The 25,605-nt window shown below is 46.1% G+C and overlaps 1 protein-coding gene across 3 annotated transcripts in view; it reads right to left on the minus strand.

Annotated features, from left to right (window-relative positions):
• Positions 1-25,605, minus strand: part of rims2b (regulating synaptic membrane exocytosis 2b) — a 172,654-nt gene that overhangs the window by 68,960 nt on the left and 78,089 nt on the right. For all 3 annotated transcript variants that reach the window (XM_066674038.1, XM_066674037.1, XM_066674040.1), the window contains exons 7-9: positions 7,160-7,224; positions 1,625-1,744; positions 58-157 (exon numbers count right to left, since the gene is read on the minus strand). In XM_066674038.1, the coding sequence (XP_066530135.1) occupies positions 58-157; positions 1,625-1,744; positions 7,160-7,224 (285 nt within the window). The remainder of the gene's footprint in view (positions 1-57; positions 158-1,624; positions 1,745-7,159; positions 7,225-25,605) is intronic.

Raw genomic sequence — 25,605 nt, forward strand, 5'->3', positions numbered from 1 at the left:
GCAAAACAAAGAGAAAACAGGGAGGTGTTTTCTGTGAACTGTGCGGGATGTGTATACCTGGTCGAAGATGGCCGACGGTGTCTGCTAAACTTCCTCTCTTCACCTTGGTGATAAAAGCACAAAGTCTACCAGATTCTGTCATCTTCCCACCGACCACCTGCGAGAGAGAAATGCCAAGGTTAGTGTGTGTTGTGCTGGTGTAGAGTGGATCAGACACAGCAGTGCTGCTGGAGTTTTTAAACCCCTCAGTGTCTGGACTGAGAACAGTCCACCGACCAAAAACATCCAGCCGACAGCGTCCTGTGTCACTGATGAAGCACTAGAGGACGAGCGACACACACTGTGCAGCGACAGATGAGCTACTGTCTCTGACTCTACATCTACAAGGTGGACCAACGAGGGAGGAGTGTCTCACAGAGTGGACATTGACAATTTTAATATCACTGCAGATCACCCAAATCATCTCTGTGGGTGTCCTGACTATCGAAAAAGAATGTAAAATGGTGCTAATAAAGTATGCAGAGCAACAGATGGAGCACACTCTAGTTGTAGAACCACAACCCAAGTGTGTAAATGACCTACATTTCAATTGTATGTCTTAATAACTACACAGCTTTACTTTCAATACATCATTGTCACAATAGTTAAGTTATTGGACAATTTGTATCGACCCCTTAGCAGAGAGGTTAGACTGTGTTCCATTGACCTCGTAAGTCGGATTTCAGAGCTGGGAATGACGTCAGACGCGAGCTGAGCGTGTTCAATTCTTGAATCAATCAAAATGTATTTACATAGCTCATTTTACAACTGACGTTGTCACAAAGTAGCTCCGCATAATTAGTATCAATTACGTTATTATATTAGTAGAGCAAGACGAAGACAATGACGAGGCAAAACCTCCCTTGAGGCTGGAGGAAGTAACCTTGGGAGGAACCAAGATTCACAAAGCGGACCCATCCTCCTCTGATCAAGCTACTTGTTCCAGTTAAACATTCAGAAATCCCTACACCCTAGGCTTACCTTGTTAGCATTGTTAGCGATACCAGTTAATAGCAGCACAATATATGATACTTAACACGTCAAACCATGGAAATGCGTCCACATGCAGTAGTGAGACGGTACTGTGTGTGTACGACTGATTTCGTGAGACACAAACAGACTCTAGTAAACACTACTGCTTTACACATTGTGGACATGCAGGCAGCCATCTTAGATTCTGATCTCAGGGTTGGCGAGGCTCTCCCAACTTCCATTGTTTGTGTGGGGTGTTACAATTACATTTTTTTGACATGGGACTTGGAAATTCCAACATCCGAGATGAAATGGAACACAGCATAGTGCTGTTGAAGATTAAGTCCAGGCACATTTCGTTTCCAGGGAGCTGACCCCTAACATTTAGGAGGTTAAACCAGAAAAAAAGAGCTGCAGTTACATTTAGCAGATGCTCAGATCCAGTGTAGGCCAAATGCACATTAATTTACATTACTTTACATAAGGGGTTAAGAACATTGTGATGAATGAAGCTGGAACAGACTGTGTAAACGCTGCCACTGTGCGTAATATTGTCATCGGAGTGGGGGCTCCCTGTGGACCTGTGAGTGTGTGTGTGTGTGTTTAGGTTTACCTTCAGGCCCAGCATAGCGCCGGTGTCTCTGGGCACCGTGCCATCCTTCAACCGCTTGTTGAGCAAAATCCGCCCAATTAGACGATCCCCATCTTTGGACGGCTGCCATGTCACCGGGTGCTGTGAGGTCAGAGCGACAATATACCTTTTGTTTTAAAACCAGTGTCTACATGACTGAAAACACACACACACACACACACTCGGAGAGAACAAAGAGGAGGAGCAGCTGCCACACATCTCCCCAGAGACAGAACCGTATGTAAACACAGATTTACAGTCGTCTAAAGAGTGGGACAGGTGAGTAATGGTGGTCTTTAAAGGTGCTTTGCATTGTTTTGCTGATGATACTCTCCAACAATTCACAATCCAGCTGGTAACTTTAAAAAGTCGAGTTAAACCCATTAAACTAAATGATCAGTCGGCCAAGACGTGTCTTGTGTCTGAGGTTTGCTTCAGTTTTGGATCTATGAATCTAACCTGGAAATAAACACATAACAGAAGCGAAATTAGCACTGTGTTAGCTGCATGCTCAGATCCTCACACACTCATCCAGTGTGCTCTTATAAGTGGTATCAGGATCTTAAAGGGAATTTATCCACATTTCTGCACAACTCTGTGACGGTCAGCACACATTCAGAGTGAACTGTGAAGAGAAAGGGACTCTTAACTGTGGTGATAGGAACCAGGGCTCACTGCCACAGCTGTACAAAAGATAAATAAACACTTGTTCAAATTTTATAAAGTATATAAACAGCGTTTACATGTTACCCTTCTCATATCCCTGGATTTAATTCACAAAAATATCCTGCTACAATTTATTTTCCCTCATCTTCTTCCGCTGCAGCTGTGGAGACAGTTAGCGATAGCCTAGCGGGGGCTAGCAGTTTTGTGCTAAAGCTAATAGCTTACAAAATAAAAATAAATACATAACATGCAGTGTACTTGGAGATAGATGTTTTCTGAGAATTCAGCTCATAGGCTCATTTACACTAGGTTTTAAGGTTCCGCTTCATGTTCTTAAGGTGGAAATTTAAGGTGGATTTTGTAATTATTTTAGGAGGATGAACTAGGCTGTTTTAACCAAGGAGAAATGAAATAAATACTTATTCATATTTTAAAATGTACACAAACCATGTTTATGTGCGTTTACGCTCCACATACATATCTAATCGCCATGGGTACAACTCAAATAAAGATTTATATTTACTCTGTTCACCTCCATCTGTAAAATGAATTAAGCATTGTACAGCGTTTCACCAATGTTACCAATGTATTCATTAATCGGATGAATAAATCATATTCTGGTGTGAGTTTGGCTTATGGCAGGGCACACAGTTAGCACAAAGCTAACTACTGCAGTGTAAACATCGGTTTCTTGGAGCTTGTAGGTCCAGGGCAAAAATAAAGAAGCAAACTTCAGACACTAAACATGTCCTGATCGGCTGTGTTTGGGGTGACGAGGGAAAGTGGGTAAAGATCACTGAGAGAATACTGCTTTTTATTTTCTTGTGTTCAGAATGATGCTTTCTGTGGGTGGATGGGAACCCAGTCAGGGGTCAGGGTCAGTGTGTTTACAGCTACAGCCCAGTCTCATTCCTGATTGAGATATAGTCACATAAACAGTACTTCTCAACTTTCAGTGCAAGTCAATGTAAAAAAATTAAATTCAGAGTCATTTTGGAGCTTTTCTATTGGTCCATTTGTCATTATGACACACGAGTTAAGCTGAATTATCTTAATGTCCAGAGAACACTGATGATATTTAGTCGTTGGTTCTGTGGCATAAAATAACAGTCACGTACAGTGGGGAAGAACACACACAAATGTGTGTTAATTACCTTTAACTAAAAAATTGCAATGCTCTCAATATAAACAAGACATGTGACTATTTCATGAACTGCCATCTCCCATTCACGTGACTACACCACAAATAGACGTGAGACTGAGCTGCTCACAGCAGAAGAGAGGAAATAAACCAGTGCCGTGGAGGGGGAGCGTTCACTGTGCTGAAAATGCGTGTTTCTTCATCTAAAGAAGGTAAAACATCATCTACCGACGTATATAACACACGTGAGTACGACACAGTGTAAATGCAGAAATCCAAGTGCAATTCCAAAACATTTAACGTTAAAGCAACACTAGGTGGTGTTTTTACCTTCAAATTACAGCTCGGTGGATCCTTTGTTGCAACTCTGGGCTCAGCACTGCAGAATTGGAACTATGTAACTATGTAACCTCTCCATTCACTTCAGGAAAATGAATTACACTCTGCAACTGTAGGGGGAGCCCAGGAGCAAAAATACCTGGTGCATACCTATTGTTGCTTTAACATATCACATTGGCACCGAATATAAAACCATTAATTTACATTTAAGGAATTTTTTCCAACGGTATTTAAAGCTACGTCTTTTCAGCGCAGTGGCCGAGTGCGGCAGAACCGAGGGAAAGAAAAGGACAGGAGAAAAAAGAGAGAGAGTGATCAGGGAAGGGCAGAGTGGAGAGCAAGGACACGCCAGTGTGAAAAGGGAAAAAGAAAAACAACCGCCCCTGTGCGAGGTCGATCCCGATAGCCTTCCCCCCCCCGTGTCTGAGGTGGAGAAGGACGGACGGCGTGAGAAACAGAGCCTCTGAGGAGGGGAGGAGTGTGGGGAAGTCAGGTGGAAGCGTGAACCTTCGTCTGACCTGCAGCAAGGAGCCAGGCCACAACAAGCATGCAGCAAAGGGACAGCACACCATTCAAGGAGTGGCAGGACGTCTGCTTCGGCGCCCTGCGTCGAGAACTTGCAGACAGACAGCAGACAGAAAAGCAAGCGGGAGGTTTCCCTCTGGAGTTCCAGAACTCATGAGATTAGATCAGGACTTCTGCTCAGAGGTTTGTTCAGAGAAGGGCTCGGAGGTGAAGTAACATGGCTGCCTTAAAACTGAGATCTCAAACGTAATTCTGCATTAACAGATTGTAACACATGGCTTACCGTTTTTAACCCATTTGTGTCCAGCTACTACACTCTATATGATAAGAAACAGCGCCCTCTGAGGTTCACCAATGTGCCTGTGATGTTTTACTGATGTTATTAGCAGAGCACCGAATTACTGTTCAGACAGTTCCTGAATCTGCTCTTCCCACTCCACCACTTCCAAAGATCGTACACCACTCACTTCCAGAGTTCTGAGGCAATGAAGAGGGGTTGAGTCATGTGTCGATCTCCATTTGGTGTGAAACTGACCAGTGATCAGTCATAACAACAACATGTGTTTTCACATGAAGTGAGAGATGAAGAGTTTCTAAAGTGGACCTCAGTGTATCAGCTCCAGGGAGAATGATCTCTGTCCAAACTGCTGTGGGTGATTCTGGGCCCTGTCCAGAGGGAGCCAATCCAATCCGGTGTATGCCCTCAGGTCCTGGAGGGTTAACGCAGAGAGACCCAAACACATGAGTCACTTTCAGTTTCAGATCATGATGAAATGCTTCCGGTTCGGCCAACGGTTTGGTTTGGGATTTAGACCCAAAACACAAGGCGGAAGTAACTCTCAAACTGTCCATGGTGCCCTGCTCAGAGTGTGTTCCTGCCTTGATTTTGGGTTGGTTCTGAATCCAGAGTGACCCCAACCAGGATGAACGGTTTACAGACGAATGAATGAATTAATGAATGGTTTTATTTAAAAAACGTGAAACTGGGCACCGTTATTCATCCCGGATGAACACCTTACAGCAACCATTCACTTTCATCCACAATTGATCTTGAGTTTGAAATTTGATAAAATCCCTGGAGTTTGTCAGTTCGAGTCCCGCCTCGGGCCAATGTCTGTGAGGAGTGTGGTGTGTTCTCTCTGTGTCTGTGTGGGTTTCCTCCAGGTGACTGTCTGTGAGGAGTGTGGTGTGTTCTCCCTGTGTCTGCGTGGGTTTCCTCCGGGTGACTGTCTGTGAGGAGTGTGGTGTGTTCTCCCTGTGTCTGCGTGGGTTTCCTCCGGGTGACTGTCTGTGAGGAGTGTGGTGTGTTCTCTCTGTGTCTGTGTGGGTTTCCTCCGGGTGACTGTCTGTGAGGAGTGTGGTGTGTTCTCCCTGTGTCTGCGTGGGTTTCCTCCGGGTGACTGTCTGTGAGGAGTGTGGTGTGTTCTCCTTGTGTCTGTGTGGGTTTCCTCCGGGTGACTGTCTGTGAGGAGTGTGGTGTGTTCTCCCTGTGTCTGCATGGGTTTCCTCCAAGTGACTGTCTGTGAGGAGTGTGGTGTGTTCTCCCTGTGTCTGCGTGGGTTTCCTCCGGGCGACTGTCTGTGAGGAGTGTGGTGTGTTCTCCCTGTGTCTGCGTGGGTTTCCTCTGGGTGACTGTCTGTGAGGAGTGTGGTGTGTTCTCCCTGTGTCTGCGTGGGTTTCCTCCGGGCGACTGTCTGTGAGGAGTGTGGTGTGTTCTCCCTGTGTCTGCGTGGGTTTCCTCTGGGTGACTGTCTGTGAGGAGTGTAGTGTGTTCTCTCTGTGTCTGTGTGGGTTTCCTCTGGGTGACTGTCTGTGAGGAGTGTGGTGTGTTCTCTCTGTGTCTGCGTGGGTTTCCTCTGGGTGACTGTCTGTGAGGAGTGTGGTGTGTTCTCTCTGTGTCTGCGTGGGTTTCCTCCGGGTGACTGTCTGTGAGGAGTGTGGTGTGTTCTCTCTGTGTCTGTGTGGGTTTCCTCCAGGTGACTGTGAGGAGTGTGGTGTGTTCTCCCTGTGTCTGCGTGGGTTTCCTCCGGGTGACTGTCTGTGAGGAGTGTGGTGTGTTCTCCCTGTGTCTGCGTGGGTTTCCTCCGGGTGACTGTCTGTGAGGAGTGTGGTGTGTTCTCCCTGTGTCTGCGTGGGTTTCCTGCAGGTGCTCAAGTGTGTGTGACAGGGTGAGTGTGTGAGTGACCAAATGAGTGTGAGACACTCTATCCGTGGTCTGTCCAAGTCCAAAGGTTCTGGGGAGGCTCTGGACCCAATGTGACTCTGGAGAAGCGGTGACAGACAATGAATGAATGAAAGCATGGAAAGGCTGGACACGTTAAAAAACAAGGTTTCACTAATGCTGCTTTCACTAATGGATACTAAACATGTTCATTGATCTCGGACATTTCAAGGCAGCCATGTTACTGATCAGGCTTTAGACGTGTCGTCCAGTGCAGGGGGCAGCAGGGGGCTGAAAGGCAGGGAGGTACCTTCTCACTATGGCCATGCTCCTCGTTTAGCGTGGTGCTACTGCACGTGTCAACGCCCGAGTCTTTGACCTGAGGTACACCCCACTCCTCCTCCGCCGCCTCATCCTCGAGGGGGCGCTCTCCAAACCACACTGTTCGGCTGTTCCGCCTCTCAGACAGCGCGCAAGAGGGTTCCAAAAAACAAGTCTGCTGGTTTGTTTTTCTTTTTCCCCTTTGACTGACACCTACAGGTTAAGGATACGTTTGTTGTTTTGAAAAAAAGACAAACAAACAAAGGGAAAAGGTAGAGGAGGCAAGAACACAAAAACATGCAAATGTGAATAACTTAGGGAAGAACGGGACGGAGGGAGACACGGGGCGGACGCGGCACCTCACCATAGACATAGGCGAGGCCTCGCTGTGCCAAGACGCGTGGTCCCACCAGTGACCATCCATATCTCCTGTGGACAGAACAGACATCAGCAGAGGACAAACAAACATCCGTCGAACGCACACAGAACAGGGAGCTCAGGATCAGGAGAGCGTCCCAAAGCTGAACAGAGTGACAGTTCTGCTAGCATTTGCAGGTAAAATATATATTCTATACAAACACAAACATTAATACAGACCCTCGTAAGTGTGGGACATGATTCCTTATTGTTCATACAGTTGGTCATAACAGCCCACATGCGTACAGAGGCATACCTTAGCTAGAAAGTATTCAGCCACTAAGAGTGATCCACCACCCAAATCCCACCTGCTCTGTGGGGGCCCTGACCACTGAAGAACAGAGTGAAGTATGCAGAGCAACAGGGGTTAGGTCAGTAAGTGTAGGACTAGCAAGTGTTCCTGCACGGACAGTGATTGTAGACACGGGGATGTTGTTTTAATGTTGTGGCTGATTGGTGGGCATTTTCACAACAGCAGGCTACACTCACGGAGATAATGCAGTGACCTTGTTGTTATTGTGTAGCAGCAAAACACGTCCAGATATAAATAAAGACGCTCAGCACCTGGGGAAGCACTGAAGACCTACAGTGAGGGGCGTGTAGCTCTGAAGAGTCTGTGGCGGCAGTGTGTGTGTTAGGTGGACGGGGCTGGGTCTGATGAAGTTAGTCTGGAGTGAAGTCTAGACGACACTGATGAAGGTCGCAGTGACGGTTTGGTTAACTGCTGTGTGTCCTGTACGCAGCGAGCTCATCAGGTACAGACAAGGCCATCCGTTTCTAATTAATCTGTCAGTACAAATGTGTGTGTGTGTGTGTGAGTGAGAGAGAGAGAGAGAGAGTGTGTAGGATATCATACACACACCCAGAAGCACCCAGGTGTGTTTGAGGAAAGTCAAAATGGCAGCAAGCGGTTCATCAGCCAATGAGCTCCAGCCCAAGCACAGACCCCACTGACATTTCTTTACAAAATATCCACATGTTTAAAAATAGGTTTTGTTTCCACTGAATGTTTGAAGCTGTTAGTTATATTCACAATATTTTGCTGTAGTATGTTCTTAAAATTTCTAAAATATTTTTCAGTGTTTTGTCAAGAATCACCAAGAATATCATTTTTACAAAAATACCCTGAAATATTGTGATATCATTTTAGGGCCATATCTCCCACCTCTGCATGAGTGTGTATGTGAGATGTACGAGGTGAACATAGAACACATTCACACCTGTGAACAATTTCACACACTCACTCAGTCACTCACACCAACTGTAAACAATTTCACACACTCACAGTCACTCACACCCAGTCACTCACACTCACCCAGGCACTCATACACCTGTGGATGATTTCACACACTCACCCAGTCACTCACACTCACCCAGTCACTCACACCAACTGTGAATGATTTCACACACTCACCCAGTCACTCACACTCACCCAGTCACTCACACCAACTGTGAATGATTTCACACACTCACCCAGTCACTCACACTCACCCAGTCACTCACACCAACTGTGAATGATTTCACACACTCACCCAGTCACTCACACTCACCCGGTCACTCACACCAACTGTGAATGATTTCACACACTCACCCAGTCACTCACACCAACTGTGAACAATTTCACACACTCACCCAGTCACTCAGACACTCACCCAGTCACTCACACCAACTGTGAACAATTTCACACACTCACCCAGTCACTCACACCAACTGTGAACAATTTCACACACTCACCCAGTCACTCACACCAACTGTGAACAATTTCACACACTCACCCATTCACTCACACCAACTGTGAACAATTTCACACACTCACCCAGTCACTCACACCAACTGTGAACAATTTCACACACTCACCCAGTCACTCACACACTCACCCAGGCACTCACACCAACTGTGAACGATTTCACACACTCACCCAGTCACTCACACTCACCCAGGCACTCACACACTCACCCAGTCACTCATACACCTGTGGATGATTTCACACACTCACCCAGTAAATCACATCAACTGTGAACGATTTCACACACTCACCCAGTCACTCACACACTCTCACACTCACCCAGGCACTCACACACCTGTGGACAATTTCACACACTCACCCAGTCACTCACACACACACCTGTGAACAATTTCACTTACTCACCCAGTCACTCACACATTCACCCAGTCACTCACACACACACCTATGAACGATTTCACACACTCACCCAGTCACTCACACACACACCTGTGAACAATTTCACTTACTCACCCAGTCACTCACACATTCACCCAGTCACTCACACACACACCTATGAACGATTTCACACACTCACCCAGTCACTCACACACACACACCTGTGAACAATTTCATATACTCACCCAGTCACTCACACCAACTGTGAACAATTTCACACACTCACCCAGTCACTCACACACTCACCCAGTCACTCATACACCTGTGGATGATTTCACACACTCACCCAGTAAATCACATCAACTGTGAATGATTTCACACACTCACCCAGGCACTCACACACTCTCACACTCACCCAGGCACTCACACACTCACACTCACACACCTGTGGACAATTTCACACACTCACCCAGTCACTCACACACATCACCTGTGAACAATTTCACTTATTCACCCAGTCACTCACACATTCACCCAGTCACTCACACACACACCTATGAACGATTTCACACACTCACACATTCACCCAGTCACTCACACACACACTCCTGTGAACGATTTCATATACTCACCCAGTCACTCACACCAACTGTGAACAATTTCACACACTCACCCAGTCACTCACACCAACTGTGAACAATTTCACACACTCACCCAGTCACTCACACATTGGCCAGTCACTCACACACACACCCAGGCACTCACACATTCTCCCACTCAACCAATCACTCACACACCTGTGGATGATTTCTTACACTTACCCAGTCACTCACACACATTCATCCAATCACTCTCACACAAACCTGTGGACGATTTCACACACTCACCCAGTCACTCATACATTTCCCCAGTCATTCTCACATACACACCTGTGAATGATTTCACACACTCACTCAGTCACTCACACACCTGTGGATGATTTCACACAATCACCCAGTTACTCACACACTCTCCCGATCACTCACACACACACTTGTGGATAATTTCACACACTCACCCAGTCACTCATACATTCCCCCAGTCACTCAGACATTCACCCAGTCACTCACACACTCACAAGTAAATGCACTGAATTGTCTTTTTAAAGTTATAAATAGATGATTGTAGAACTCTAGATTGACTCTGTCAGACTAAAAGTACGTTTGTTGAAACCTATGTGAAAAACCGTAGCATATTTTAACAAACAGTAGGCAACAAAACTCTAGAAACACAGATACAATACTGCATCGATGACAAAGCACACATTAAATACAATGCCAAACAAGTGACAGAATATTCACCTTTTTTTTTTGGGACTGTCCCATGATTATTTCTGTAACTGTAGCGTAGAAATGGACCCCCCACAACTGACCTTTGACACAACGAGACCATAACGGCCCCTCCTCTGGAGCAAGGCTAAAATTGTTTGCAGTATTTAAACCCTTTTGGTCTCCCTTTCTTCAGTCTTTTAGTTCATATATCCCTTACTGCTGACCACGGTCAGGTGTGAAGCTCTGGTCACACTAGACTTAACTCAGCGAAATTTCACAAGCGAAATCCCATTCGTTTTAATGGAATCTCTGCGTCTGATTGATTTTCTTCAGAAGACATCAGGAAGGAATCCATTTTGTGAGCGCAAATTTACACCAAGTTCAAGTGTGGTCAGCACTGACATGCAAATCAGACCCTGAGGGGAGGGGCTTTTTTACAGCAGTACTGTAGATCTACAGTACAGTAGCCGAGTATAAGCAAATACTTTATATAACATGGTGCTAGACGATTATAAATTGGTCCGTAAACGTGAGGCGGCCTGGAGTGCAGTCATTCGACAGGCTGGGGTCCATTTTGTTTATTTGTTTGTTTTTCGCTGTTTGTTTTTGTTAAAGTGGTTGGAAAGATAACTGCAGCAAAATGGCTTGTGTTGCCAATCTTCCGGCCCTTACTTGGCCCCACCAATGCCAAAGAGACGCTCACTGCACATGTGTGTATCTACATGTTTATTATTTGACTCATGCCAAATCATCATTAAGAATTGGATCTAGCAAACCACCATCAGATGCTGTATGACCCTTGCCTAGTGCAGCAAGCCCCTTCCATTCCACTCATATTTAACCTCAAGGCTCATCTGTAGCCACAAAATGTGAGGAACGCAGCCTTACATCTTTTGACATCACTCCTAAATCAACCATCACAGTCCGTCAGGCGCAATGTCTCATGTCTCCAGGCCCCATGTGCAATCTTCCCCAACTGGATCCGGCCTGTGTTGTCCAAATATATTGCTGGTAATCCGCCTTCGCAGCGCTGCCCCGTCCAAACCCTGGCAAGCTGAACTTCCGTAAAGCTGATTTACTTAGCCACGAGGACGCTGTGAAGACTACACTCTTCAAAACCCTCACATTCGCTCTTACTCCAGGACTTGCGGGTCCATCCTAACCCCTATAGAGGAGGGGAGGGGGTGACCAAGAGAACGTCCGGCAATCTTTCTGCGACCAGCGCCTTCGCATGCTCTCGATCCTTCTTGTTCTTGTTCTCTCTCTCTCTCTCTCTCTCCCCCCTCCCCTCCCCTGAAAGGGAGTACATGCATTAGAATAATGAGCTTACCTTTATTCTTGTAAGCCAGCTCAAACACTCTGTGTCCTACATGATTCTCGCATCACAACCCACCGTTTCCCTGAGTTTGCAGAGCTTGATCTCTGCCTCGAAAGAGCACGTTCAAAACGTACCCACCACAAAGAAACCCACCCAACTAACCCCCGACAAGGATTCTGCGATATAACACACCTTTTCCCCCTAACGCTCCGTGCTCACAGGTGGAGTTGATGGTAGAAAACCTTCAGAATCAAACAAACCACATCCAAAATGACCAACATCAGAAGAGTCCACACCCAAAGAACGGCAAAAGTCCAAAGCATTTGAAAAGCCAAGCAAAGCTGCACTCACCAGCATTTTCCCTGACTTGCGCAAAGTGTAGCGTCTCTATGTCCGCCTCCACCGGCTACTTTGCCCGAACGACATCCACTTTTCCAGCCAAGGGGAGGGAGCTGCGTGCCTTTAAACCAATCCCGTCCTGTAATCTGTGATTGACCGACGTTCTCCCAGTGACAACTGATGCCAAGATAAGCTTGGCCAGAGATCACTCTGCTACTTTTAGGCTCCTTCCTGATGGCTGGGATGAGTTTGGGATTCTTCGGTCCAAAGTCAGAGACTGACCACACCCTGCAGGCCATTACTGCACCAATACCATTCCTTTAATAGAAGTGCATCGGATTGTGGACATTATTTATGATTTAATTCAGCTACAGTAAGGTGTCCTTGTTGTTCAAAAAAAGGCAACCTTTCAAAAAACATGAGAATAATGTGATGCTCCAGAGCACCAGCACGTGAAATAGATCACCATGCCCAGGCTCAAGTTTCAGCTACAGGGATATAAATCCTCCTGGGATAGCTGTGCAGAGCAGTGGGACCAAACCAAACAGCATATATCCCAGTACTGAATCTACACCTATTTGATAATTAAACGGGAACAACACTGGCCGCCACAACGATGGACGTCATAGAAGTAACTGTGTTACAAGAATGGCACAAAAAGTGCTAGAACACTGCATTTGAGAGTGAGAAAGGAGCAGAAGGAGAGGGAGCTGGCACAACAGAGAAGTGAGAGAGTACTAGAGAGAAATGGAGAGAAGGAAAGAAACAAGGGAGTGTATCTTTGGGTCAGCCTATGTCCTACATTCTCTTAAACCCTGAAGGAGAACCGTGAGTATTAAGTGGTGGTTTCTGGACGATGCATCCGTTCTCTGGCAGAACTGTTCACTTCTGACCCCTCAGCGCGGCACACACCAGCTCAGACTCCACAGAGAGAAAGCAGGGGCGGGGAGGAGTTCACTCTCGCTAGTCACTGCTTCTGCGCTTCCCCTGCAAAGAAGCTTAACAATTTGAGCTAATTAAGGTCCTGACAACATCAGAGCTTTCGGGGAAAGGACAGTGTGGTGTCCAGTGCTGGAGAAATGACAGGAAGCACGACAACGAAGAGGGCTGTGATGACTCTCGGATCAGTTCTGTTTAATTAATGCAGACGCCTGCACAAGTGACTGCTCCGTTTATACTTGTGCTTCGGTGTCTGCGCCACTCTGCAATTACACCACCACACCACTAGGGCTGAATCTCAAATATCTTCCTCCACTCCGTGTAGTACACAGTGTAGGAATTTCAGTTTTATAATCTTTGAGATGCACTGTGTAGCGAGTGCATCTCACAGAGCACAGTTTATATGCAGAGCCAGAGCACAGTTTATATGCAGAGCCTTCATTTTTCCCGTGTTCCTCTTCTCGTAGCGAGTATTTTTAGCGAGGACTTCTCTGTAAACAGTCTCTGTAATGTGGAGGAGTTCATATTTCAAGACTTTTTTGATTCAGCTTGATCCATGTTTGTCGGACTGTGGACCAATCACAGTCAATGTGGTCTGCGTTGATGCGATGCATAGTTACCATCCTAGGGAGGTGTTCCTCAGGCTATGGGTACGGCGTAGGGTTCACACTGACGCAGGACCTATGCATTGGCCATGGCTTAAGTTCAACGCTGAAGCATAAATTGGCCTTTAGAGGGCACTACTGGACATGACAGGGGACACACTTCAAAGGCATCAATACGTCACACTGTGGCGTAATTATTCTCAGCCACAAACGATCAACAAGTTGACGGAAAGTGCACAAATCTGTCAGAATTCTGCCAGCTGCATTCTGATTGGCTCTCTGTAAATCCAAGTGTATACACACTTTCGCATATTGTTTTGTACTGGCTCTGGTATTGATCCGAAGTTAATCACCTCCTTCCTCATGGCATGCCAAAATAGCAGACCTTTGATTGGTCCTTTTGCCTGTCAGTCAAATTCCTTTCCTGCAGCAGTTGGTGGTTCTTGGGCACATTAAGTGGCAAAAGGCACCAGACTCTTGGAGTGAAGGTAGGGACATGCTGTAAATTCATCAAAATGTTAAATTCTCTATTCAGTGACATTAACCCTTTAGAAACCAAACTTAGCATGTTCTACCTACAGACCTTAATATAAAGCTGTATCGTACCTTTGTTTCGACTCCATTGACGGGGTCAGGACAAGGCAAACTCTGATAATCAGGGAAAATCCATTCAGTAAGCATAATTCTGGGAGATGAGAAGTAATATTCTGGACCACTAGGAAGACACTGGACATGCAGAGGGACAGTGTGATGCTAGCAATGTGACACTACACATAACACCATTTAACAAAGGCACAGACACATAACAGGAAGTAAATACAGTGGTTAGAAACCAGACACGAGTGAAGTCCACAGCAGTGGACAGAGCAGGAAGAAACCAGACCTATGAGGACAGAGGACAGAGGAAAAGCAGCTGAAAGGTGATGACTACCTCAGACTTGCAGAATGTGACACCACTGGCTCATTTACCGCAACTTCCTGGGGTGGACAAAATAACAGAGTCACTTATGTAATGCCCCGATAATGACAAGTGTCACCTCATGTCTGCTGTTGTTTCCATGATTTCAGGTCAACACATTAAAACTGCCTCTTTATTTCTACACTCCACAGCTCCATTTACCTTAAAAGTGCACTATGCACTTCTACAATTACAGAGAGTGGTCCAGCTGTTGTTCTGCATACTCTGTTAGCCCCCCTTTCATCCTGAGCATTGGTGAACTGATATTTGTAGATTAACAGGTGAGCTACAGTGTATAATAAGTCCAGAAACAAGGAGGTGAGGTCCCTGTGCTCTGCATGGTCCCCAATGCCTGGGTGCAGTGACAGGGACACTGTGCTGAATAAACGGCGCAGTGCTTCGGATGAGACGTAAAACCAAGACCCTGGGTATTCCCCTCATAAAAGCGTCAGTGAGACCCCGATGTTCGGCTTCTGTCCTCCTGATCGCCCCAATCTTCACTAAATCGGCTAAATATTCACTCATTTTGAATTTGAGGCCTGTAACACGTTCCAAAAGAGTTGGGACAGGAGCAACATAAGACTGGGAAAGTTGAGGAATGCTCAAAAACAGTTTGGGACATTCCACAGGTGAACAGGTGAACTGGAAACAGGTGAGTGTCATGGTTGGGTAAAGGGAGCATCCCCGAAGGGCTCAGTGATTCAGATGCAAGGACGGGGTGAGATTCTCCACTTTGTGAACAACTGTGTGATCAAATCGTCCAACAGTTTAAGAACAACGCTTCTCAACGTACAAACGCAAGGAATTTAGGGATTTCATCATCTCCAGCCCATAATATCATCAAAATATTCAGAGAATCTGGAGAAATCTCTGCAGTAAGAGGCAAGGCCGAAAATCAACATTGAACGGCCGTGACCTTCAAACCCTCAGACGGCACTGCATTAAAAACCGACATCATTCTGTAACAGATTTCACCACATGGGCTCAGAAGCACTTCAGAAAACCATTGTCAGAGAACACAGTTCCTCGCTCCATCTACAAGTGCGAGTTAAACTGTACAATGCAAAGCTAAAGCCATACATCAACAACACTCAGAGACACCACTGGTTTCTCTGGGCCCGAGCTCATCTGAGAGGACTGACCCAAAGTGGAAAGTGTCCTGTGGTCTGACGAGTCCATGTTTCAAATTGTTTTTGGAAATCATGGACGTTGTGTCCTCCAGGACAAAGAGGAAATGGACTGTCACTGGGTGTGGTTAAAAGGGAAGGTGATGTAACACAGTGGTGAACAAGCCCCTGTCCCAACTCTCTTTGAACGTGTTGCAGGCCTCAAATTCAAAATCAGTGAATATTTGCAAAAGAAACAATAAAGTTGATCTGTTTGAACATTAACTATCATGTCTTTGTAGTGTATTCAATTGAATATAGGTTGAAAAGGATTTGCAAATCATTGTATTCTGCTTTTATTCGTGTTGTACCCAACGTCCCAACTTCATTGAAATTGGGGTTGTAAAATGAGTATTGACATTACTGTATAATTAAATGTATTTATTGTGACGACTGGTGTTAGGAAGAACTATCCAGCGCCATAGCTGCCTTTAAAACTCTCTGAAAAGAGTAGATAATAAAAACAAGTGAGAGGCAGCATTAGGGAGAGGTGTGTGAGGAGGCGGAGCCTCACCAAAGCTGCAGTGTTCACCCTGAGGGTGAGGCCCTGGACAAAACACAGTTCTCGCTACAAGACAATTCAGGAAATACATCGTGGTATAATTTTTGGCCGTAGCCATAGCCATAACTCACAGTGTCAAGTTCCTTTCACTCATTCATATTCCCACTTTATTAATTTACAAACTCAGGTTGAAAGGCTGAAAACTCCAGAAAAAATCCATACAAAATAAAATCCAGCAGAAAACGTATTTTATAATATAAGGTAAATGACAAAAATGACGTTATCATGGCGTATTACTTAAATAATACTTTATTGTGTATAAGAGTGAAACTATCATTCATTCATCATTGAAGATACTCAATCACTTAACTTTGTCAGTTAAGGCTTTACTACTTTCTAAGATAACTACGCTGACAATTGAAATGACGGATACTAATGACGTCTTAGCTAGGATTCCCCAATCGTGACAGGACTAAGCAGGCGGTCAGACAGGAGGAGGCTGTGGAGGAGGGTCCACTCGTCGTGCCTAAAGTGTCCCTTCACTGTTCTCACTGGGCTTTGATTACAGCGCCTCAATTATTGATCAGCGAGGTGGTGTATACTAAGACACCTGATTAACCCTCGGCTAGTCAGTGACGGCAGGCAGATTCACAAAGGAGCCGTTTAGATGCATTTCTGAGAAATTCAGGCAGATTCAAGCTGCTCTAGGACATCGCTGACTCGAGTCCTGACACATCCTGAGTCTGCAACTCACATTCACTCACTCACAGTCTGCAACTCAGACATTCACTCACTCACAGTCTGCATCTTAGACATTAACTCACTCACAGTCTGCATCTCAGACATTCACTCACTCACTCAGTCTGCATCTCAGACATTCACTCAATCACTCACAGTCTGCATCTCAGACATTCACTCACTCACAGTCTGCATCTCAGACATTCACTCACTCACTCACAGTCTGCATCTCAGACATTCACTCACTCACAGTCTGCACCTCAGACATTCACTCACTCACTCACAGTCTGCATCTCAGACATTCACTCACTCCCAGTCTGCACCTCAGACATTCACTCACTCACAGTCTGCATCTCAGACATTCACTCACTCACAGTCTGCATCTCAGACATTCACTCACTCACAGTATGCATCTTAGACATTCACTCACTCACTCAGTCTGCAACTCAGACATTCACTCACTCACAGTCTGCAAATCAGACATTCACTCACTCAGTCTGCAACTCAGACATTCACTCACTCACTCACAGTCTGCACCTAAGACATTCACTCACTCACAGTCTGCAACTCAGACATTCACTCACTCAGTCTGCACCTCAGACATTCACTCACTCACAGTCTGCAACTCAGACATTCACTCACTCACTCACAGTCTGCATCTCAGACATTCACTCACTCACTCAGTCTGCAACTCAGACATTCACTCACTCACTCAGTCTGCAACTCAGACATTCACTCACTCACAGTCTGCATCTCAGACATTCACTCACTCACAGTATGCATCTTAGACATTCACTCACTCAGTCTGCATCTCAGACATTCACTCACTCACAGTCTGCAACTCAGACATTCACTCACTCACAGTCTGCAACTCAGACATTCGCTCACTCACTCAGTCTGCAACTCAGACATTCACTCACTCACAGTCTGCAAATCAGACATTCACTCACTCAGTCTGCAACTCAGACATTCACTCACTCACTCACAGTCTGCACCTAAGACATTCACTCACTCACAGTCTGCAACTCAGACATTCACTCACTCAGTCTGCACCTCAGACATTCACTCACTCACAGTCTGCAACTCAGACATTCACTCACTCACTCACAGTCTGCATCTCAGACATTCACTCACTCACTCAGTCTGCAACTCAGACATTCACTCACTCACTCAGTCTGCAACTCAGACATTCACTCACTCACAGTCTGCAACTCAGACATTCGCTCACTCACAGTCTGCAACTCAGACATTCGCTCACTCACAGTCTGCAACTCAGACATTCGCTCACTCACAGTCTGCAACTCAGACATTCGCTCACTCACAGTCTGCAACTCAGACATTCGCTCACTCACAGTCTGCAAATCAGACATTCGCTCACTCACAGTCTGCAAATCAGACATTCACTCACTCACAGTCTGCAACTCAGACATTCACTCACTCAGTCTGCAACTCAGACATTCACTCACTCACTCACAGTCTGCACCTAAGACATTCACTCACTCACAGTCTGCAACTCAGACATTCACTCACTCAGTCTGCACCTCAGACATTCACTCACTCACTCACAGTCTGCATCTCAGACATTCACTCACTCCCAGTCTGCACCTCAGACATTCACTCACTCACAGTCTGCATCTCAGACATTCACTCACTCACAGTCTGCATCTCAGACATTCACTCACTCACAGTATGCATCTTAGACATTCACTCACTCACTCAGTCTGCATCTCAGACATTCACTCACTCACTCACAGTCTGCATCTCAGACATTCACTCACTCACAGTCTGCATCTCAGACATTCACTCACTCACAGTCTGCATCTCAGACATTCACTCACTCACTCACAGTCTGCATCTCAGACATTCACTCACTCACAGTCTGCATCTCAGACATTCACTCACTCACAGTCTGCATCTCAGACATTCACTCACTCACTCACAGTCTGCATCTCAGACATTCACTCACTCACAGTCTGCATCTCAGACATTCACTCACTCACTCACAGTCTGCATCTCAGACATTCACTCACTCACAGTCTGCATCTCAGACATTCACTCACTCCCAGTCTGCATCTCAGACATTCACTCACTCCCAGTCTGCACCTCAGACATTCACTCACTCACAGTCTGCATCTCAGACATTCACTCACTCCCAGTCTGCATCTCAGACATTCACTCACTCCCAGTCTACATCTCAGACATTCACTCACTCCCAGTCTGCACCTCAGACATTCACTCACTCACAGTCTGCATCTCAGACATTCACTCACTCACAGTCTGCATCTCAGACATTCACTCACTCACTCACTCACAGTCTGCATCTCAGACATTCACCCACTCACTCACTCACTCACTCACAGTCTGCATCTCAGACATTCACTCACTCCCAGTCTGCACCTCAGACATTCACTCACTCACACTCTGCATCTCAGACATTCACTCACTCACAGTCTGCATCTCAGACATTCACTCACTCACAGTCTGCATCTCAGACATTCACTCACTCACTCACAGTCTGCATCTCAGACATTCACTCACTCACTCAGAGTCTGCATCTCAAGACATTTACTCACTCACAGTCTGCAACTCAGACATTCACTCACTCACAGTCTGCAACTCAGACATTCAATCACTCACAGTCTGCAACTCAGACATTCACTCACTCACAGTCTGCACCTCAGACATTCACTCACTCACTCACTCACAGTCTGCATCTCAGACATTCACTCACTCACTCACAGTCTGCAACTCAGACATTCACTCACTCACAGTCTGCAACTCAGACATTCACTCACTCACAGTCTGCAACTCAGACATTCACTCACTCACTCACAGTCTGTATCTCAGACATTCACTCACTCTCTCACAGTCTGCACCTCAGACATTCACTCATTCAGTCTGCAACTCAGATATTCACTCACTCACTCAGTCTGCAACTCAGACATTCACTCACTCACTCAGTCTGCAACTCAGACATTCGCTCACTCACAGTCTGCAACTCAGACATTCACTCACTCACAGTCTGCAAATCAGACATTCACTCACTCAGTCTGCAACTCAGACATTCACTCACTCACTCACAGTCTGCACCTAAGACATTCACTCACTCACAGTCTGCAACTCAGACATTCACTCACTCAGTCTGCACCTCAGACATTCACTCACTCACAGTCTGCAACTCAGACATTCACTCACTCACTCACAGTCTGCATCTCAGACATTCACTCACTCACTCAGAGTCTGCATCTCAGACATTCACTCACTCACAGTCTGCAACTCAGACATTCACTCACTCACAGTCTGCAACTCAGACATTCACTCACTCACAGTCTGCAACTCAGACATTCAATCACTCACAGTCTGCAACTCAGACATTCACTCACTCACAGTCTGCACCTCAGACATTCACTCACTCACTCACTCACAGTCTGCATCTCAGACATTCACTCACTCACTCACAGTCTGCAACTCAGACATTCACTCACTCACAGTCTGCAACTCAGACATTCACTCACTCACTCACAGTCTGTATCTCAGACATTCACTCACTCTCTCACAGTCTGCACCTCAGACATTCACTCATTCAGTCTGCAACTCAGATATTCACTCACTCACTCAGTCTGCAACTCAGACATTCACTCACTCACTCAGTCTGCAACTCAGACATTCACTCACTCACAGTCTGCAACTCAGACATTCGCTCACTCACAGTCTGCAACTCAGACATTCGCTCACTCACAGTCTGCAACTCAGACATTCACTCACTCACAGTCTGCAAATCAGACATTCACTCACTCAGTCTGCAACTCAGACATTCACTCACTCACTCACAGTCTGCACCTAAGACATTCACTCACTCACAGTCTGCAACTCAGACATTCACTCACTCACTCACAGTCTGTATCTCAGACATTCACTCACTCACTCACAGTCTGTATCTCAGACATTCACTCACTCTCTCACAGTCTGCACCTCAGACATTCACTCATTCAGTCTGCAACTCAGATATTCACTCACTCACTCAGTCTGCAACTCAGACATTCACTCACTCACTCAGTCTGCAACTCAGACATTCACTCACTCACAGTCTGCAACTCAGACATTCGCTCACTCACAGTCTGCAACTCAGACATTCGCTCACTCACAGTCTGCAACTCAGACATTCACTCACTCACAGTCTGCAAATCAGACATTCACTCACTCAGTCTGCAACTCAGACATTCACTCACTCACTCACAGTCTGCACCTAAGACATTCACTCACTCACAGTCTGCAACTCAGACATTCACTCACTCAGTCTGCACCTCAGACATTCACTCACTCACAGTCTGCAACTCAGACATTCACTCACTCACTCACAGTCTGCATCTCAGACATTCACTCACTCACTCAGTCTGCAACTCAGACATTCACTCACTCACTCAGTCTGCAACTCAGACATTCACTCACTCACTCACAGTCTGCACCTAAGACATTCACTCACTCACAGTCTGCAACTCAGACATTCACTCACTCACTCACAGTCTGCATCTCAGACATTCACTCACTCACTCAGTCTGCAACTCAGACATTCACTCACTCACTCAGTCTGCAACTCAGACATTCACTCACTCACTCACAGTCTGCACCTAAGACATTCACTCACTCACAGTCTGCAACTCAGACATTCACTCACTCAGTCTGCACCTCAGACATTCACTCACTCACAGTCTGCAACTCAGACATTCACTCACTCACTCACAGTCTGCATCTCAGACATTCACTCACTCACTCAGAGTCTGCATCTCAGACATTCACTCACTCACAGTCTGCAACTCAGACATTCACTCACTCACAGTCTGCAACTCAGACATTCAATCACTCACAGTCTGCAACTCAGACATTCACTCACTCACAGTCTGCACCTCAGACATTCACTCACTCACTCACTCACAGTCTGCATCTCAGACATTCACTCACTCACTCACAGTCTGCAACTCAGACATTCACTCACTCACAGTCTGCAACTCAGACATTCACTCACTCACTCACAGTCTGTATCTCAGACATTCACTCACTCACTCACAGTCTGTATCTCAGACATTCACTCACTCTCTCACAGTCTGCACCTCAGACATTCACTCATTCAGTCTGCAACTCAGATATTCACTCACTCACTCAGTCTGCAACTCAGACATTCACTCACTCACTCAGTCAGTCTGCAACTCAGACATTCACTCACTCACAGTCTGCAACTCAGACATTCGCTCACTCACAGTCTGCAACTCAGACATTCGCTCACTCACAGTCTGCAACTCAGACATTCACTCACTCACAGTCTGCAAATCAGACATTCACTCACTCAGTCTGCAACTCAGACATTCACTCACTCACTCACAGTCTGCACCTAAGACATTCACTCACTCACAGTCTGCAACTCAGACATTCACTCACTCAGTCTGCACCTCAGACATTCACTCACTCACAGTCTGCAACTCAGACATTCACTCACTCACTCACAGTCTGCATCTCAGACATTCACTCACTCACTCAGTCTGCAACTCAGACATTCACTCACTCACAGTCTGCAACTCAGACATTCGCTCACTCACAGTCTGCAACTCAGACATTCGCTCACTCACAGTCTGCAACTCAGACATTCGCTCACTCACAGTCTGCAACTCAGACATTCGCTCACTCACAGTCTGCAAATCAGACATTCGCTCACTCACAGTCTGCAAATCAGACATTCACTCACTCACAGTCTGCAACTCAGACATTCACTCACTCAGTCTGCAACTCAGACATTCACTCACTCACTCACAGTCTGCACCTAAGACATTCACTCACTCACAGTCTGCAACTCAGACATTCACTCACTCAGTCTGCACCTCAGACATTCACTCACTCACAGTCTGCAACTCAGACATTGACTCACTCACTCACAGTCTGCACCTCAGACATTCACTCACTCACTCACAGTCTGCAACTCAGACATTCACTCACTCACAGTCTGCAACTCAGACATTCACTCACTCACAGTCTGCAACTCAGACATTCACTCACTCTCTCACAGTCTGCACCTCAGACATTCACTCACTCTCTCACAGTCTGCACCTCAGACATTCACTCTCTCAGTCTGCAACTCAGACATTTACTCACTCACTCACTCACTCACTCACAGTCTGCATCTCAGACATTCACTCACTCACTCAGTCTGCAACTCAGACATTCACTCACTCACTCAGTCTGCAACTCAGACATTCACTCACTCACTCAGTCTGCAACTCAGACATTCACTCACTCACTCACAGTCTGCAACTCAGACATTCACTCACTCACTCACAGTCTGCACCTAAGACATTCACTCACTCACAGTCTGCAACTCAGACATTCACTCACTCAGTCTGCACCTCAGACATTCACTCACTCACAGTCTGCACCTCAGACATTCACTCACTCAAGCTGCATCTCAGACATTCACTCACTCACAGTCTGCAACTCAGACATTCACTCACTCACTGTCTGCAACTCAGACATTCACTCACTCACTGTCTGCAACTCAGACATTCACTCACTCACTGTCTGCAACTCAGACATTCACTCTCTCACAGTCTGCAACTCAGACATTCACTCTCTCAGTCTGCAACTCAGACATTCACTCTCTCACAGTCTGCAACTCAGACATTCACTCACTCACAGTCTGCATCTCAGACATTCACTCTCTCAGTCTGCAACTCAGACATTCACTCACTCACTCACAGTCTGCATCTCAGACATTCACTCACTCACAGTCTGCAACTCAGACATTCACTCACTCACTCACTTACTCACAGTCTGCATCTCAGACATTCACTCACTCAGTCTGCAACTCAGACATTCACTCACAGTCTGCAACTCAGACATTCACTCACTCACAGTCTGCAACTCATTCACTCACTCACAGTCTGCACCTCAGACATTCATTCACTCACTCACAGTCTGCATTTCAGACATTCACTCACTCACAGTCTGCACCTCAGACATTCACTCACTCACAGTCTGCACCTCAGACATTCACTCTCTCACAGTCTGCAACTCAGACATTCACTCTCTCACAGTCTGCACCTCAGACATTCACTCACTCACAGTCTGCACCTCAGACATTCACTCACTCACAGTCTGCACCTCAGTCGTTCACTCACTCACAGTCTGCACCTCAGTCATTCACTCACTCACAGTCTGAACCTCAGACATTCACTCACTCACAGTCTGCAACTCAGACATTCACTCACTCACAGTCTGCACCTCAGACATTCACTCACTCACTCACAGTCTGCACCTTAGACATTCACTCACTCACTCACAGTCTGCACCTCAGACATTCACTCACTCACTCACAGTCTGCATCTCAGACATTCACTCACTCACAGTCTGCATCTCAGACATTCACTCACTCACAGTCTGCACCTCAGACATTCACTCACTCACAGTCTGCAACTCAGACATTCACTCACTCACAGTCTGCAACTCAGACATTCACTCACTCACTCACAGTCTGCATCTCAGACATTCACTCACTCACAGTCTGCAACACAGACATTCACTCACTCACTCACTCACTCACAGTCTGCACCTCAGACATTCACTCACAGTCTGCACCTCAGACATTCACTCACTCACTCACAGTCTGCAACTCAGACACTCACTCACTCACTCACAGTCTGCACCTCAAACATTCACTCACTCACAGTCTGCATCTCAGTCACTGAGCCCCACTCCTAGCCGATACTCTGCTCATTAAACAGCTTTGACTATTTTATTGCTTTACTATAATATTAGAATCAGTTTAACCCATTACTTGCTGCATTTCCCTTTCATTTCTGAAATAAAATGGTTTCCTGTGACTTTTGATTCCTCCTATATATGTTTTTTCTGTATCTTCTGTTTGTATTAATGGGAACCAGAACAATACATGATTTTCCTAAAACATGTCTCCAGCAATAAACGCAGCATGGAGCTTCTTTTAGAGACAATACTGCAGCACATGGAAAGCTCCAGCTCCACACGCTGACCCACATCACTATCACCACAGTGGACACTCTCCAGAAAGTCCGGAGCAGGTTTTAATCGGATCAAAGACACTGTGGCGAGCTAAAGGAATGGGCTGCGGATCCAGGTGATGGGGTTAACCCAGGAAAACCATTATCTACTCTGCTCCGCACGCGCCATTAGCTCCACACCGTCACGGTGTAAATAATGAGAATAGATTTTCCTCGGAGAATGCGGGATACATAAGAATTCCCACTTTCTCTATCCCTTTCCTTTCCTCTCTCGCTCTGGCTCTCTCACTCTTCCGTCATTCATCCACAAGGAGCAGCTTCCCACACTCTCTTAGCCCTTGTAGACCTTTGGCCTCGCCATAATTACATCCCAAA

The sequence above is a fragment of the Hoplias malabaricus genome, chromosome 6 (genome assembly GCF_029633855.1).
Source record: "Hoplias malabaricus isolate fHopMal1 chromosome 6, fHopMal1.hap1, whole genome shotgun sequence".
In the NCBI taxonomy this organism is placed as follows: domain Eukaryota; kingdom Metazoa; phylum Chordata; class Actinopteri; order Characiformes; family Erythrinidae; genus Hoplias; species Hoplias malabaricus.